This window comes from Coniophora puteana (genome assembly GCF_000271625.1).
Source record: "Coniophora puteana RWD-64-598 SS2 unplaced genomic scaffold CONPUscaffold_3, whole genome shotgun sequence".
Classification (NCBI taxonomy): Eukaryota; Fungi; Basidiomycota; class Agaricomycetes; order Boletales; family Coniophoraceae; genus Coniophora; species Coniophora puteana.
The window spans coordinates 923,161-937,397 of NW_006913055.1; the positions used below are offsets into that span (position 1 = coordinate 923,161).

The 14,237-nt window shown below is 54.2% G+C and overlaps 4 protein-coding genes across 4 annotated transcripts; 3 read left to right on the forward strand and 1 right to left on the reverse strand.

Annotated features, from left to right (window-relative positions):
• Positions 1–3,596: 3,596 nt before the first annotated feature.
• On the forward strand, positions 3,597–5,709 carry CONPUDRAFT_99439 (Rho GTPase activation protein; the record flags this gene model as incomplete). The annotated part of the gene is made up of 9 exons (XM_007767529.1): positions 3,597–3,745; positions 3,857–3,998; positions 4,090–4,112; positions 4,195–4,280; positions 4,901–4,987; positions 5,060–5,092; positions 5,242–5,257; positions 5,370–5,522; positions 5,579–5,709. Coding segments are annotated over exons 1-9 (786 nt in total), but the record flags the coding sequence as incomplete, so codon positions are not given.
• Positions 5,710–5,735: 26 nt separating this feature from the next.
• On the reverse strand, positions 5,736–7,438 carry CONPUDRAFT_80392 (uncharacterized protein). The gene is made up of 2 exons (XM_007767281.1): positions 6,312–7,438; positions 5,736–6,244 (listed from the first exon to the last, which is right to left on the reverse strand). Exon 2 carries the CDS (start codon positions 6,058–6,060, stop codon positions 5,791–5,793), a length of 270 nt encoding a protein of 89 aa, XP_007765471.1. The 5' UTR covers positions 6,061–6,244; positions 6,312–7,438; the 3' UTR covers positions 5,736–5,790.
• Positions 7,439–8,118: 680 nt separating this feature from the next.
• On the forward strand, positions 8,119–11,185 carry CONPUDRAFT_80393 (glycoside hydrolase family 17 protein). Its single transcript, XM_007767282.1, has 9 exons — positions 8,119–8,325; positions 8,571–8,813; positions 8,892–9,137; positions 9,215–9,259; positions 9,323–9,498; positions 9,561–10,041; positions 10,123–10,143; positions 10,257–10,306; positions 10,633–11,185. The coding sequence occupies exons 1-9, from the start codon at positions 8,218–8,220 to the stop codon at positions 10,667–10,669; spliced, it is 1,407 nt and encodes a 468-aa protein (XP_007765472.1). The 5' UTR covers positions 8,119–8,217; the 3' UTR covers positions 10,670–11,185.
• A 1,778-nt stretch (positions 11,186–12,963) lies between these two features.
• Positions 12,964–14,106, forward strand: CONPUDRAFT_163125 (uncharacterized protein; the record flags this gene model as incomplete). Its single annotated transcript, XM_007767530.1, has 1 exon — positions 12,964–14,106. One exon carries the CDS (start codon positions 12,964–12,966, stop codon positions 14,104–14,106), a length of 1,143 nt encoding a protein of 380 aa, XP_007765720.1.
• Positions 14,107–14,237: the final 131 nt, after the last annotated feature.

The following is a 14,237-nucleotide window of genomic DNA, read 5'->3' on the forward strand; positions in this document are numbered from 1 at the left end:
CTTGCCTTGGACTCGCTACATTGAACAGCCTCACCGGCTACTTGGTATAAAACACGACGTGTCCGCGCAGAAGTACACTCTCACCTTTTATCCGTCCCATCTTGGTGTCATCAATGCCCCTTTGACAAATGAAGATCTTCCGGGTTTCTTCCCTCAGATGAACCGCGCGCTTGCAAGGCGAGACTACGAGTCTGGAAAGGATGTTTACCTGGCCCTTCTGACGTCCACCGGCCCTTTCTGCAGAGGGGAACCGAAATCTATCGTGGATCAGACCTTCAGAGAGGGTTGTTCGGATAGATTGACATGGGTTCGGCGGGGATACATTTCTCGTGAATGGTCGCAAGGTAGAGTCGGACCAGTTCTTTGATGTAAAGCTTGGGTGGACCGTCGGGTAAGTACACCAGCCAACTCGCCTTCCATTTCAATATAGTCGGCACGAAATCATAATAGGACAGATTTACTGCGTCAAATGGAGTCCAGTACGAGTGCGAGGTGCCGGCGGTCTTTGGTCATAGGTTGAGCTATATGGTAAAAATACTTCGTAGTCAAACGTTTCAAGGCCAAGTTGACCTTGAGCCCCCCCGGTGTGTTTGACGCCCGTATCGCTGCTATGCACGAAGAACGGACACACACCGGTTGCACGCTTTCAAGCTATGCAGTTTCACTTCTTTGGTCCCAGCGACGAGCCGTTCTTATAAATATTTCTAGCACCGACAGGGGGGATATATGATAGACACCATTGTAATGGTGTTTGTATAGAACACGATTTCGCCATACTACATGGCTATCTCGCTGCCCCTGTATAATACTTGGACCGATTCCACCTAAAACATTTGCTTCATATTCTTGAAACGCCCAGCAGCTTGTTGCGACCTTTCGTTCATAAGGGCTCGTTGGTGGCATGCATCGTTCAGACTTAGTACTCTCGATAGTTGTAACCTAGTTCATCCGCTTTAGTACACATATCCCTGGAAATGGGCCTATGAGGTCACCCGCCAACGAGGGAGGCTGTGAGTCAAATAGTTCAGGTTTAGCGTCGGTACAAAACCACCGAGTCTTGCTCCGAATACGTCGCAACTGAATGCGAATCCCACCGCTCCGCAAATCAGTGCAAGTTCCCACAGCTAACCTGGCCTAAAATTGAACTAAGCTAGATAGCAGCACACTTAGTCGCAAAACAACTACAGGTTCTCGACTAGTGGCTCGGGTAAAAGGACGAGCCCCAGAAAGTCGTACAGATGGTCGTAACTATCAACTGAGCCCTTCAGCTGGGCGTTACAATTTAACAGCCACCAACTGCTGCGTATATGTAACTCGGCACATATCCGCAGAGGCATATACTCTCATCTTACACCTGCCCACTTCTTTTCCATCGCCCACCGGCTACCGGTAGAGCCCACCTTAGAGAAATGAGGCTCACTTTCCGTGGCGCTTCCCGCGCGGCAACCGCGCGTCTGCGAAACAAATCGGGGGACGACACCTATAGACTCTTGTCGATGTCCACCGGATCCTTGGGATCAGGCAGCGACATCTATCATGACGGTGGAAAACCGACAATTAGCGCTCGGGCGGAGTGGGACGTTGGCGGCGGGTCTACAACTTCTCGTGGAGATGGCCTCAAGACAAAGTCGAGCCAGTTCTTTGACGCGAGGCGCGCGAGGGACGTCCGGTGAGCACCCTGTCCAACGTGCCCTGTAATAAACGAGCTAACACGGGGCTTTGCAGCAATGCACAGAGAGCGGGGACACGCCCAACGCGCAGTTTTAGTCGGACCATTTGCGCTTCCCTGTCCAGCATGGGAAGTCAGTTTTGTAGACATTTTCAGCAGGAGAGCGTATTGTGGACACCGTTGGCGTAAAAAATTTGACGGTTACGCCACATGCGAAGAGAATAACGAACTGAAAGCCAAGTTGTTATTAATGGAGAACATCACGATATCACGAAACCACATGAACTTACTAGTCCAATCCATAGAGCTTTTTCTCGTGCTGCGGGTACCATAAACTTCCACATGAAGTTTGAGGTGAGAACGAGCGTAATGGTCTGGTCTTATATGTCTAGCGCGTCTTTGGACCGACCGCATTAGAAGACTGAGATCGTAACCGCTGCGTATAGCAGTGCTCACCGCCAAACCAGTAGCTTAGTAGGGATGATTTGGAGTCATCGGCGTCGAGGTTAGCGAAGCCATTGATGCCTATTGATGCCTATTGGTCTGTAAAGATAGAGGAATGGAAGATAGCGCTGTGGCTTTACTGCGCCATATGACGTGCCTTTCCACAATGACTGGGATATTCCCGTTACCCTTAGGGGTAACAGGGTTAGAGGGGTGCTCTTATTTCCACTTTTTGGCGGGGAGTTGAGAAAATCGATTGTGTCACGTTACCGTTTCCTAAACTTGGCCTACCTCTGCTCTTGTCCGTTACGCATAGGGATCGTGAGCGTGGCGCGTTGTAGCAGGTTATGGTAGTCCTCCTATTCGCACACTCTCTCATTCCAACCTTATCCTCTGAGACTTTCTCTCTCCACTTCCTCCATTTGTTGCACCTGCTGAACGTAGCCTGTGTCGACTCCTTTCACCCTGTGTGCTCCTCACTCAAGTCATCTTTTTTGTCTTCATACGATGTCAATGTCAATGTCGTTTATGTTATCGCAAAGATAATGCTATCTGCGCTACAATCGAGTTTTGTGTATCATCCCTCGGTGTTTTCAATCTTGCTACAAATCCCACTAAAGGGTCCATGTTCGTCAAACTCAAGAGGTTTCGCAAAGGTTTTGTTGTCTCAGCGTTCCATATGAAGATATGTTTGTCGGTTTTGAGACAGTGACTCTACTAATCTTGACTACCCTTGCAGCATGTTATTCTCATGTAGTTTTGAAAAGTATTTGATGCTGTTGGAAACACCATGTAGCTGCAATTTAAGTACGACTTGGTGTCATCTATTACATGTTCTGATGACAATTTAAAGGGAGGGGTGACGGGCGTTGCCGTGCCCTAAAGCGCGGCAATATCACCTGGTGTCATAGTTGTCGACGTCCATGCGGAGGCAAAAGATGCGCGCTGGTGACGTTCGTGACGGAGTTCGTCGTGCGGGAGGATGGTTGTTATTTTTGATCGGGACCACGCGGGTTCTAATAGAGTTGGGTGAGCGGAGCGTCGAGGGCAGCAATTGGACGAGGGGGGAGGAGAGAAACCGGGACCGGGGACGATATGTCATTATTGTGGAGCCCAGGCCCCGCGTGGCTGTGACATGTTAGATTGGTGGTGTCGGGAGATCTGAACAAGGCGCGGTGTGGGCAAGGAAAAGTGTAACGAGGCTCTGTACTTTTCCTTCTTCTCTCTCTCATTCGGATAGTTCCCCCTTTCTTCCTCAACTGAATACACCCAAGACGCGATTCCCCCTGGCCCCTCTTCCCAACCTCCGCCCGTGGAGACGGCGCTCTCGCACGACCCTCCAGCAGCCACAGACAGACGCACAAGTCCCCTACCCAGCCCTCGGACAGCCACACTCGGCCTCTGCACAGCCGGGCAGCCACGCTCGAAGCACTAGCCAGTTTGCTGCTGGAGGAGACCCAGAATCTACTCCTACGCCCATACCACATCCCACCCAGCCGCCCCGCTCCGGCACCGACATGCCTCGCAACGAGAGTCCCCCGCCATCGGCCCCCACAAAGGCGTCCCTCGTCAAGTGGTGGACCCAATTTACCAATGCTCAGAAGTTTGCAAAGTACAGAGATCCCCACAAGCGTATGTCACTGCTCGCTCTTCCGTCCCCCCACTCGCCCATCTCCCCTCTTCGCCCCTGTGCTCCACCACCCGCCATCAGTTGCCTACTACTAACCTATCTATCTACCATAGCACTCTCAGACGACGAGGATCACCCCGTGTTTGGAAAACCTTTGAGAGAGAGTCTCAGATACGCCAGCGTACAGATATCCACAGCGAATGCCAACGGCAGCTTGTACGTCTGGGGTTACATACCAGTTGTTGTCGCGAAGTGGTACGTTTCTTCCTCACCTGCTCCTCCCCTTCCCCTGGCTGCCCCGATCTCTGACCTCACATCGCGTCTACAACGTCTGACATGTGTTTAGCGGCCTCTACCTCAAAGAGAATGGTACGCCCTCCCCCTCTTTCCTAGATCAAGTCCAGCTTAGGCTCACAATACACCTCACTTGCCCGTCCATGCATTTCCGCAGCTACTGAAGTACAGGGCACATTCCGCGTGAGCGGTTCGACCAAACGTATGCGGGACTTGCAGATGGCATTTGAGACCCCACCACGAGTGCGTAAATCACCGCTTTGTTGCTGGGTCACCGTTTCACTAATCTTTCATCTCCCTCCCTCCTTCATTCACGCCTTGAAATCATCGCCTCACCTTCACAACACCCTGCTTCCCTCGCACTGCGCATAACGTCTACACGTCACAACCTATCACTCACCTCGCGCTGCTCGGTCATATCTCGCGACTTGCGACCCGCAACTCCCACTATCGCCATGCCCGCGCATCGCCTCGTCCTGATAACGGGCACATACCTCGCTCCAAACCAAATACAACATTGACTACACCTCACGCTACGCCTTACTCGTCGACGCGCGTGCCCTATCGCTGATGCTGCCGAACACGCCTCGTCTCGCTTTCATTTCGCGTACCGCCTTGGAACTAACTGAACCCGGACGCTTTTGCTCTTTTGTCTCCGTCTACCTGTGCTGGACAAACGCCGCATATACCGGACGCGTGCCACTGGACCATTGTGATCCCGTCAAACCTTGCGCCTGTTAAAAACTTTGGTTCATCCCGCGCGTCTCTCGCTTCGGCGCCTATCTGAATGCCTGCGCTCGGGTTTATGACGTCGACGTACAAATGAACATGAACCACGGGCGTGCATGTATGCGTGTATACAGTACGGGAAGAACCTCGATTGGAAGAAAGAGCAGTTCACGACGCACGACGTCGCGAGCGTGTTCAGGCGATACCTGACCCAGATGCCCGTGCGTCTGCGCCGCTTTTCTTGGCTTATTCGGCCCAACTTACATTCCGGTTCTGTCTGTGCGACCGATTAGGAGCCTGTCATACCACATGATTTGTACCACCACGTGAGTTGCCGCTTCATTTCGGAGGATTGCTCATGTTATTCCCTGATGGGACAATCTCTTTCTTTTCACGTTCTTGCGCGCTCGTGTTTCGATTTTGGATATTCAAACTCTAATGTTATGATACGCACACGACTAACTTCTGGGTATAGTTTCGGGATGCACTGGGTAAGCACAGTTGAGATTATCGCACTTTTTGGATGTTGATTGTGACATCGTTCTGTTTATCTCCACATTTAACCGGGACATGACTCTACCTTGGTTTGTTTGGTATGGGTAGCAAAACAACCATGCAACCACGAAGAAGTAATCGCGACCTACAAGAAGCTAATCCAGAAGATGCCCCGCGCGAACCAATACCTCCTTCTTTACGTCCTCGACCTCCTCTCCGTCTTCGCGCGCAAGAGCGACAAGAACCTTATGAACGCCACCAGTGAGCATTTCCCTCTCGTGCCAATCCGAGCCCTGCTGACTCGGGCACGCAAACAGACCTCGCAGTGATCTTCCGCCCCGGACTGATCTCACATCCAAATCACGAGCTCACGCCGCACGAGCACGCGCTCTCACAGCGGGTGCTCGAGTTCCTCATCGAGCAGCAGGATTGGTTCCTGCTCGACATTCCCCCGCCACCAACTCCTACGGCGGGGACCAACACCGCCGGCGTCGGCGCGGGCGCGCAGGCACTGCAGCTTGGCGCGTCGTCATCCTCTGCCGCTGCACCAGGGTCGGGATCGCAGGCGCTGCACGGGCACGGACACGGGCTCGCGGCGCCGCAGCAGATCGCGACGAGCCATTCGCATCCGGGGATCGGGGTTGGCGCGAACAACGGTGCGTCGGGCACAGGGAGCCTGGGCGCGCCGTCGCGCGTGGGGATGGCGGAGGAGGCGGCGTATCAGAGCGACTCGGGCGCGGGCGGGGGGAGGAGCGGGCCGCGAAGGTTTGTGCCTGGGCAGCGGCGGGGTCTTGGGCATGTGCATATGGCGTCGGGGTCGGGGGATGAGAGTGATTTTGTGGTTGTGCCGAGTTCGGACGAGGAGCGTGGGGGTGTGGGCGAGTGGAGGCAGGTGAAAGGACAGGGACAGGGACAAGAGCAGGGGCGGGGGCTGAAGAAGAGGGTCGCGAGGAGGAGGACGACGGTGGATCGGGAGCGGAGTGGTAAGCATTATATCTTATCGTCCTCGTGGTTCGTGCGGGCTGATACAGGTTCCTCTTGATATTGAAGGCGCAGACGCAGAAGCGGAAGACAACACCCCGCTCGCCGCGCCAGCGGCGGCAGCAACCGCGGCGGAGCGGCTCTCGCCCGTCGTCGAGAGCGGGACGCCACCGCTCGGGCGGAGCGACAGCGCGGGCGGGGCGAGCGTGTCGCGCAGCCGGACGCTGCCGAGCGAACGCCGCGTCGGCGCCCCAAGGAGCGACGAGGAGAAGCAGCGCGCACGGGTGCTGAGGAAGCAGAAGCGGCAGTCAGCGCAGCCGCGGATGGCGCCTGTGCCTCATCCGCCTGCACCTGGGCACGGGCATGGACATGGACCGGAGGTGGGGTCGTAGCCGTGCTCAGTGTGTAGTGTCATGGGGAGATGCTGGTTTCTGTGGTGTTAGAGAGTGGAGAGGAAAAGGGCAGGAGGAGATATATTAGCAGGGCGAGGGGAGGAGGAAAGAGGGAAAAGGCGAGATCTTTAGAGGCGAGGTGAAGGGTGGATTGGACAGCGTGTAGACGGTGCGGTCTCGGGAGCCCACGAAATCCTTCCACGGCGCGCGGACGAACACTGCATTGTGGGAGGTGGTGAGAGCAGGAGTGGAGTCGGTGTCGTGGGCAATCTGTGCTCGCGGAAACTGGGGTGCTGTTGTGCCTCGCCTTGCGAAGGTGGAAGAATACCGTTTTCGCGTTGTGCCAATACACAACCCAGGCCGTTTGTGTGTCTGTCTTATTAACTTGCTCTGCTGACGGACAGATGTTGTTTGGATTTTTTATGTTCTTGTTCTTGATTTTCATGATACAGCCCTTCCTACGTACCTTGATATTCTCCCTCGATGCGCGCGATCGCTTTCCTCCACTCCGACATGCTCGCTATAGCTATTGCTAACTTTGCCTGTCTATACTCGTCTCGGCCTCCCCAGGGCGTAATGTTGCGCAGAGCTCAGATCTTTTATGCGATGCCAGATTTCTCATTGCCGTCTTTTCAAGGTCGCTAGCTTAGCTATTCTATATATCACAGTTCGAACGTTTGGGATGCTTGGCTTTGCACGTACGCACTCACGAAGTTGTACATGTTTATGTAGTGATACACCTCTCACTTACGTCGTATACCTGCCTGGCTATTGCAGTCGCGCACGGACAGGATTCGCCGTTTCACGCTCATATAGTATACATCATTACGTTCATGTTACAGTACCTGTTATTGTTGATTAGGAGTTCGGGCGATCGTATATGCACGATATCTCGACCGGTGTTGCAGTTGCAGCTGTTCTTGATGATGGACAACCACCGCCTCGGCTGCTATTTTCTGCCATCGCGACAAAGATATTTCAGATAGATATCGAGGAAAGATCGCGAAGATCGGTGACATATCCCATTTGGGAAGGTGATCTGACGTCTAACCTGACGCGTGCGATGATCAATTTCGGCTAGTTGCTTCCGGCCGTTGAGCTCCGTGCAGAAACGCTGGCGGCAGCGAGGTGCATCGGAGGACTGCATGATAGTTGCATGATTCCGTTGAAACGGTCTTTCTCAGGCATGCACGAGTGGAATCAGAAGGATTGAATGATCTGCGCAGCAGGCTCCAGGCAGTCGTTGGGAGGTCGACAGAGACAAGAATAAGGGCAAGCAGAGGCGCGGCCGAGCAAGCTATTAATGGATAGAGCGTCCGACGGAATTCGAGCTTTCTTCTTGACCATTTGAATCTGTCTCAAGGCAGGCACAGGCCAGGGAACGTTTACGGGACGCGCAAGCTATAGCATAAGCTCACAGCAAGCGCCAGACAGCCCACATTTACGTCGCCCAGCTGATTCACCACCACTAGCTCGTTCTCGCGCATCCCTCTTGCCCTTGTCTCACCAACCGTCATCTGCTTGCCCTCGTCTCCATCCCCGTCTCCTGCTCACGTTTCGACGACCAAAAGACAACGGCGATCATGTCCCACGATTACTCGATGCAAGAGATTCAGAGGCCGTACCGTGATGAGCCGATGAACTCGAATTCGGACCTTCAGGACTACTTTGACGGACCCGGGGGCGTGCCTGTAAGTTGAGCCTTCTTGTTTTATATGTTCTTTGTTGTTGCCTAGCCACTGGGCAGCCGCGAGGCCGGGGCAGAAGTATTGAATCGAGGGGTGGGATATAAATATGTATGGCTGGAATGCACGGCAACCTTCCCATACATCGTCTCCGACTCGACCCCCCTCCACGCTCCATCCGCTCGCTTCCACTCCAAACTTTCTACCTCTCTCTTTCCCTTATATCAAAGCCCTGCTGACCTGCTGAGCAGCCTCCGCACCGCCTCTCCGGGATACACCACTCTCCTTACAACTCCATCACAGACCTGCCCCCCTCCCGCCTCTCCCAGGCATCCGTCCCTACTGCTGCTTCAAACCCGTTCTCCACCCCAACGAGAGGAACAGACTCGGTCCCATACATGCCTGCTCCAACCAACTACAACGACCTCGATGCCGCGCCCAACTCGGAGTGGCTCGAAAAGACCGAGAAGAGCAACAGCCGTACCAAGTGGATCGTGCGTCCTCCTTTCTTTCCGTTTCCATTCACCAGGGGCTCATGCATTGTCTCCTTTCTGTGCACGAATGTATTACAGGTCATTGGCGTCGTCGCAGTTGTTGCTGTTGCCATTGGCGTCGGTGTCGGTGTAGGCGTCTCCATGTCGAAGAAGAAGTCGTCTTCGGACGTGGTCAACAACGCGGCCAGCTTCCCCAAGAATTCCGCGCTCAAGCAGTCCTTCTGGGGCATCGCGTACGCCCCTCTGGGCTCCCAGCTCCCCGACTGCGGAGCCACGATCGACTCGGTCATTGAGGATATCCAGCTGCTGTCTCAGCTGACAACGGTGCGTGACGTCCTCATTGGTTGTGGTCGTCTTTGGTCTGTTGTGCCCGTGCTGACCTAGCACTTGTCCGCGTGCAGAACATCCGTCTCTATGGCTCTGACTGCAATCAGTCCTCGTTTACGGTGAGTTCCGTTCATATCGGGGATCGACTCGTCGCGTGCCTTGATGCTGACGATCGTGTATAGCTCGAGGCCATCAAGAAGACCGGCGTCAACATGAATGTCTGGCTTGGCAACTATCCTGCCGTGGGCGACAACAACACGGCGTACTACCGCCAGAAGCAGGAGATCATCGATGCTATCAACATGTGGGGAGCTGATAACGTTGCTGGTATCACCGTCGGCAACGAGTTTGTCCTCGAGTGCGTTGCTCTCTTCTCGTCACTCCTTGCGTATGTCTGACTTGCGGTTCTGGCAATAACAGTTACATGTCCGCTCAAAGCGCGTCCGACCAGAGCCCGAATGGCGCCATCGGCACTCAGGCCGCAGAGATCCTCATCCCGCTCATCAACGACACGCGCACAACGATGGACAACATGGGCCTCAGCAAGAAGATTCCCATCGGGAACGCCGACGCGGGCTCGTACTTCAACAACCAGGTGCTCGAGTCGGTCGACTACGCGATGGCGAACGCGCACCCGTGGTTCGCGAACCAGTCCGTGCAGGACGCGGCCGGGTGGACGTGGAACTTCTTCCAGACCACGGACGTCGCGCAGGCCAAGGGGGTCGCGAACGACCCGACGTTCTACATTGGCGAGACGGGCTGGCCGACGGGCTCGAGCACGACGCTGAACGCGAATCCGAACGACGGGCCGTCGACGGCGAGCGTGGATAATCTGCAGATTTTCATCGACAACTTTGCGTGCCAGGCGACGAAGAACGGCACGTATTATTTCTTCTTTGAGGTGCGCAGCAGTTCTCTTTTTCGGCTCCTCTTGCTCGTGTTTCCTGGATGGTGTTCTGATGTTTTATTTTTGCGTCCGCAGTATATGGATCAGCCGTGGCAGGTGTGTATTTAGTCCTCTAAGATTGGCGCGGCTATTCTTGGGTGGTTTTAGCGTACCGCCCTGGTGCCGTGTTTATACTTGGAACATCGTTGCTGATGTCATTTATTTTCTAGGGTGCCGAGTACGGCGGTGTCGAGGGCTATTGGGGTCTGTTCGATTCAAAGTGAGTGTTTTGGTTTGAGTATCGGTTTTTCTTTTCGCTTTCAGTGCTGTGGCTATTTTGCGACTCTTCTTCCGTGTCCACTGTTCATCTTCGATGCGGCTGCGTGTTTTTACGTGTGATGTACATGGAGCGGGGTCCTCGCTCCACGCGAGAATGGCGGGCAATGCGGAATCCATGGGACGCCTCTTTTTATGACGCGTTTCGCGTTCTCATCCATTTACACGCTTGATGTCGCCATTTTTGGTCTCGGTGATGACGGCTGTTTGCCTTGACATCGTCATCTTACTGCGCCTTATGACGAACGACGCTGACCCCCTTTTCTCCAGCAAAAACTTCAAGAACCTCACGCTCCCCACCTGTTAAATTCGCCGACAGCGACCACCCTTCCCACTCTCGCCAGCGATAATCGCCCATAGCCGATCTTTCATCTATCCATTCCTTTATCTGCAATAGCAATAGCAACAAACGCACTACGGTGTTCCCTCGGAATGTATACTCTTGGGCATTATGTCTGGTTACTTTTTGGTTTTGGACAACTTTCTTTACTTACGGACCGAGATGGACGAACAGTTTGATTGATTAGGATTACTTTTTTGATACGTGACTCCCCTACCTTGTTTAGGGTTTTTGTTCTACACTCTTGACTTGTCTTTTCATTTTGATTTGACTTGTCGTTTTGTCTGTTGCTGCTTGTCTGTTTTTACCCGTCGAACATACCTCGGATGTGGTTAATGAATGTTGAACGTTGAGTGCGTGTTTGTGTTTCCATCCACGTTTTTGCGATGGATTGGGTTGGGGATGTTATTGTTGGTGTAGCATGCCCGTGTGTTGTTTTATGTTGACTTGAGCCCACTGTGGTTGCGTGCGCTCTTGGAAGGAAGACAAGGTTTTTTTTGGTTTCCTCGTCGACCAGCATTGACCGCCCCCGTATGTATACAAGTAGTATCCGATTATCCGAGTTGTCCCGCCAGGCCAAAGGAGTGCCGGTACCGCACCTGCGACTTTGATTTCTATATGATACTAGCGGACGCGGAGATATCGAAGAGTCGTGCGCTGCTGCAAGAAGAATGAGTTTTTCGGATGTGGCGTGACAATGCCGTAGATGTACAGGGAGGTTGGGGTGTTAATGATTACGCGTGCTGTGAGTCTTGAGGAGGCCATTCGTGAATGGGTTCGCCTGCGCAGTCTAGTTTGTTATCATTGAAAACAACGTCAGGCTATAGAAGAGATGGGTGGAGATCAAGGAAATATTGATGTAGGAGGAGCTGGATTTTCGTCTGAGGGCTTTTGTAGTGAGCAGAAATATTTATATTGCTGCGAGATTGTGTGCGTTTAGCGTCAGGGATGTTTGTGTTAGTGTTTTTGTGAGCGTTGGCGCTGTGAATACCGTTGTAGTATGTCAATGATGCTTGACATCTCTGAGGCTCGAGCGACTGCTGCATGCACCAACAATGCTGCGAAGGCTCATATGCTCTCGCAACTCCGCCATATTGCTGAGAGCAAAGAAATTGAGCCTAGGATTTCAACAGGAGTCGCGAGAAACCTCCATTGGCGCGGTGGTAAGCCTTCCACTGGCAACGTGGCGAATGCAGAGTTCAAGCAGAGTTGGCCGCACGGAGACGGGCTGAAAAGGTGAGCTTGCATTTTTGCCATTCGCGCGTTGCCTCACGACATTTCTGCAGGCTCTATCAAAACGAGAAGCGGCAGTGGCAATGAGCCGCATCCCTCGCTGGGTAGGACACGCCGAACTCACCAGAGAACGACCGCTATACCCTCATGCCGACAAAGAATGCAACTTCGCCCTCATCTTCCATAAGGGCCAGGTGTGTCTTGCCAAAGGTGCGCCCCTTTTCCCGTTGCTTCTACTATGCACGTAATGCTGATGCTTGTTGCTATATCATAGTACTCGAGCTGGGCCAGCGGTCTGGAGGAAAGCATGCAAGTCATGGTTGGGTCCCGATGACATCAATCATCACCGGTGTTTCGTATCTGAGCGCCCAGGTCTACATGCCCGACTCGCGTGGATCCTTCGCTTTCATCGAGGCGGGCTCCTTATACAATGTCCCCCGGTTTGCTCACTTGCGCCCGTGTGAGTTCCTGGTGCGACTCACATTCACACCGCGCGGGCAAGGAGCTGCGTACAGGCTGATGCCGGGGGACATTCACTATTACGATGGTTTGGCGGGTACAGACAAGGTCAAGCTCATTCGGAAGTTCTTGAAGGAGGTAAATAAGCGTGTCCAGGAGTTGGACGAGGATGGGGAGGTAGACGTTGATATCCTTGCGCTCGCATAGACTCGCCGCTTACACGAACGATACACTACTCCAAAACGTACGCGAGCACTTATTTGGCCGCTGGCGGCGATTTTTCGAAATTTCAGCTTGGACCGGGGTTTTTCAGGCGTTCTGGGCTATGTTAGTGGTAGGACGGGTCCCTTGGGCACAACCTCGAGCTCGACCGGGGTTCTAGGACCCGGGGTCAGCATCGACATCCCGGGTGCTTTTCAGGGGTCCTGGCAACCCTCGCGCCAACGAAGCGTCAGCGCTACACAGTATGACGTCATCATGGCTCGAATCACTAGCATCCCACACCCCCAGTTCACCACCCAGTCTTTCCCTCCGTCGCCTGTTCTTTTGTCTCTATCAGCAACAAGGACATGTCTGTCACAACCACCACTATCCCCGCCATCTGCGAGTTTGCCAACGCCGTTGCTGACCTCGGCCGTATCAGCACCATCCGCACTGCACCCTGTCTTGCGGACGCCGTTGCAGCTCTCAAACATGCCGTCACCACACGCACCGATACCAGTCTTATCAGCATGAGAGATAACTTACTGCGCGACAGCCGCAACCCTGTCGCCCTGCACATCCTCGTCGGGGCCGCAGAAGTTCTCGGCATCGCCAACGCTGTCGCCACCTGCTTTGTGAACACGCCGCACCATCGACACGCACAGAAAGCGGCGTTAAGAGCCGGAATGCTCTTTGGAAATGCTCAGAAATGGTTCACGCATAGCAGCGACGTGCCCGCCGTTGAGGATGGCGACAACGGATACCGCGCCCTTCTGCTTGAACATCTGGATTGGGTCCACCAGTACGGCACGTTCGACAATGGCTCTTTTGACAATACAAACACATGCCTGTCCCCATTCACGACGTATCTGCAACTGACCATCTGCTCGACGCCCATGGAAGACTGGGCCGAAGCCGCTGTCCCTTCCCACCTGTCGCCGCTAAGCTTGGCATGGGACTGGGCCCGTACGAGCCCCGTGATCGGTACCCATACTGTCGATGTCGTCGTGCTCGTCACCATGGGGTGCCACATCCAGCGAGTCGTCGCCGACGTGCCGGTGAAGGCGGCAGAGGAGATGGCAGCCATCCCCGGATTCTGCAGCACACTCGTCAACGATGGGCTTTGGGCCTCATTCGGTGTGGTCTGGGGGCGTCTGCGAAAGACCATGTCCTCGCAGCATACAGCAACCTCGCGCTCCGACCGCTACACACCCATCGCTGAGAATGATAGCTCAGAAGCGCTGCAGCAGGCAGCCCAGTTGTTGCGGGACACTGGCGAGCAGTACGCGCAGATGCTGAGCGAGAAGGACGTCGCTTCGGCGCGTGTTGAAGACATTGTAAACCGCCTTCATACGTGGACCGCAATAATCGTCGCCAAGGCCGAGCCGCTGGCCCCGCCGACTATCTTGAAGGCCATTCCTGGCCTCAGCAAGACAGGCCTACGAGTGACTCGGCCCCCGAGCCGTTCACAGGATTCGACCCGTTATCGCTCGAAGCACCTGCTGCAGTAGGGGTGATGCATCAAACCACTCTGGCCACAGTGCGAGCGTGATGCATCAATCACTGTCGGTACCAGTAAAGGTCTGCAGGTGTGGCGCCATTGCGTCCCACAGTGGGTGATGTATCACTTGCTGTCCCGTCC

Excerpts from the sequence above, each read along its gene's own strand:
- CONPUDRAFT_80392 (XM_007767281.1), bottom strand. The coding sequence starts at position 6,060 with ATGCCCAAGACCCCGCCGCTGCCCAGGCACAAACCTTCGCGGCCCGCT.
- CONPUDRAFT_80393 (XM_007767282.1), top strand. The coding sequence starts at position 8,218 with ATGTCCCACGATTACTCGATGCAAGAGATTCAGAGGCCGTACCGTGAT. Across the intron at positions 8,326-8,570 it reads ACGGACCCGGGGGCGTGCCT|CCTCCGCACCGCCTCTCCGG; the intron begins GTAAGTTGAGCC and ends CCTGCTGAGCAG. Across the intron at positions 9,260-9,322 it reads GCAATCAGTCCTCGTTTACG|CTCGAGGCCATCAAGAAGAC; the intron begins GTGAGTTCCGTT and ends GATCGTGTATAG.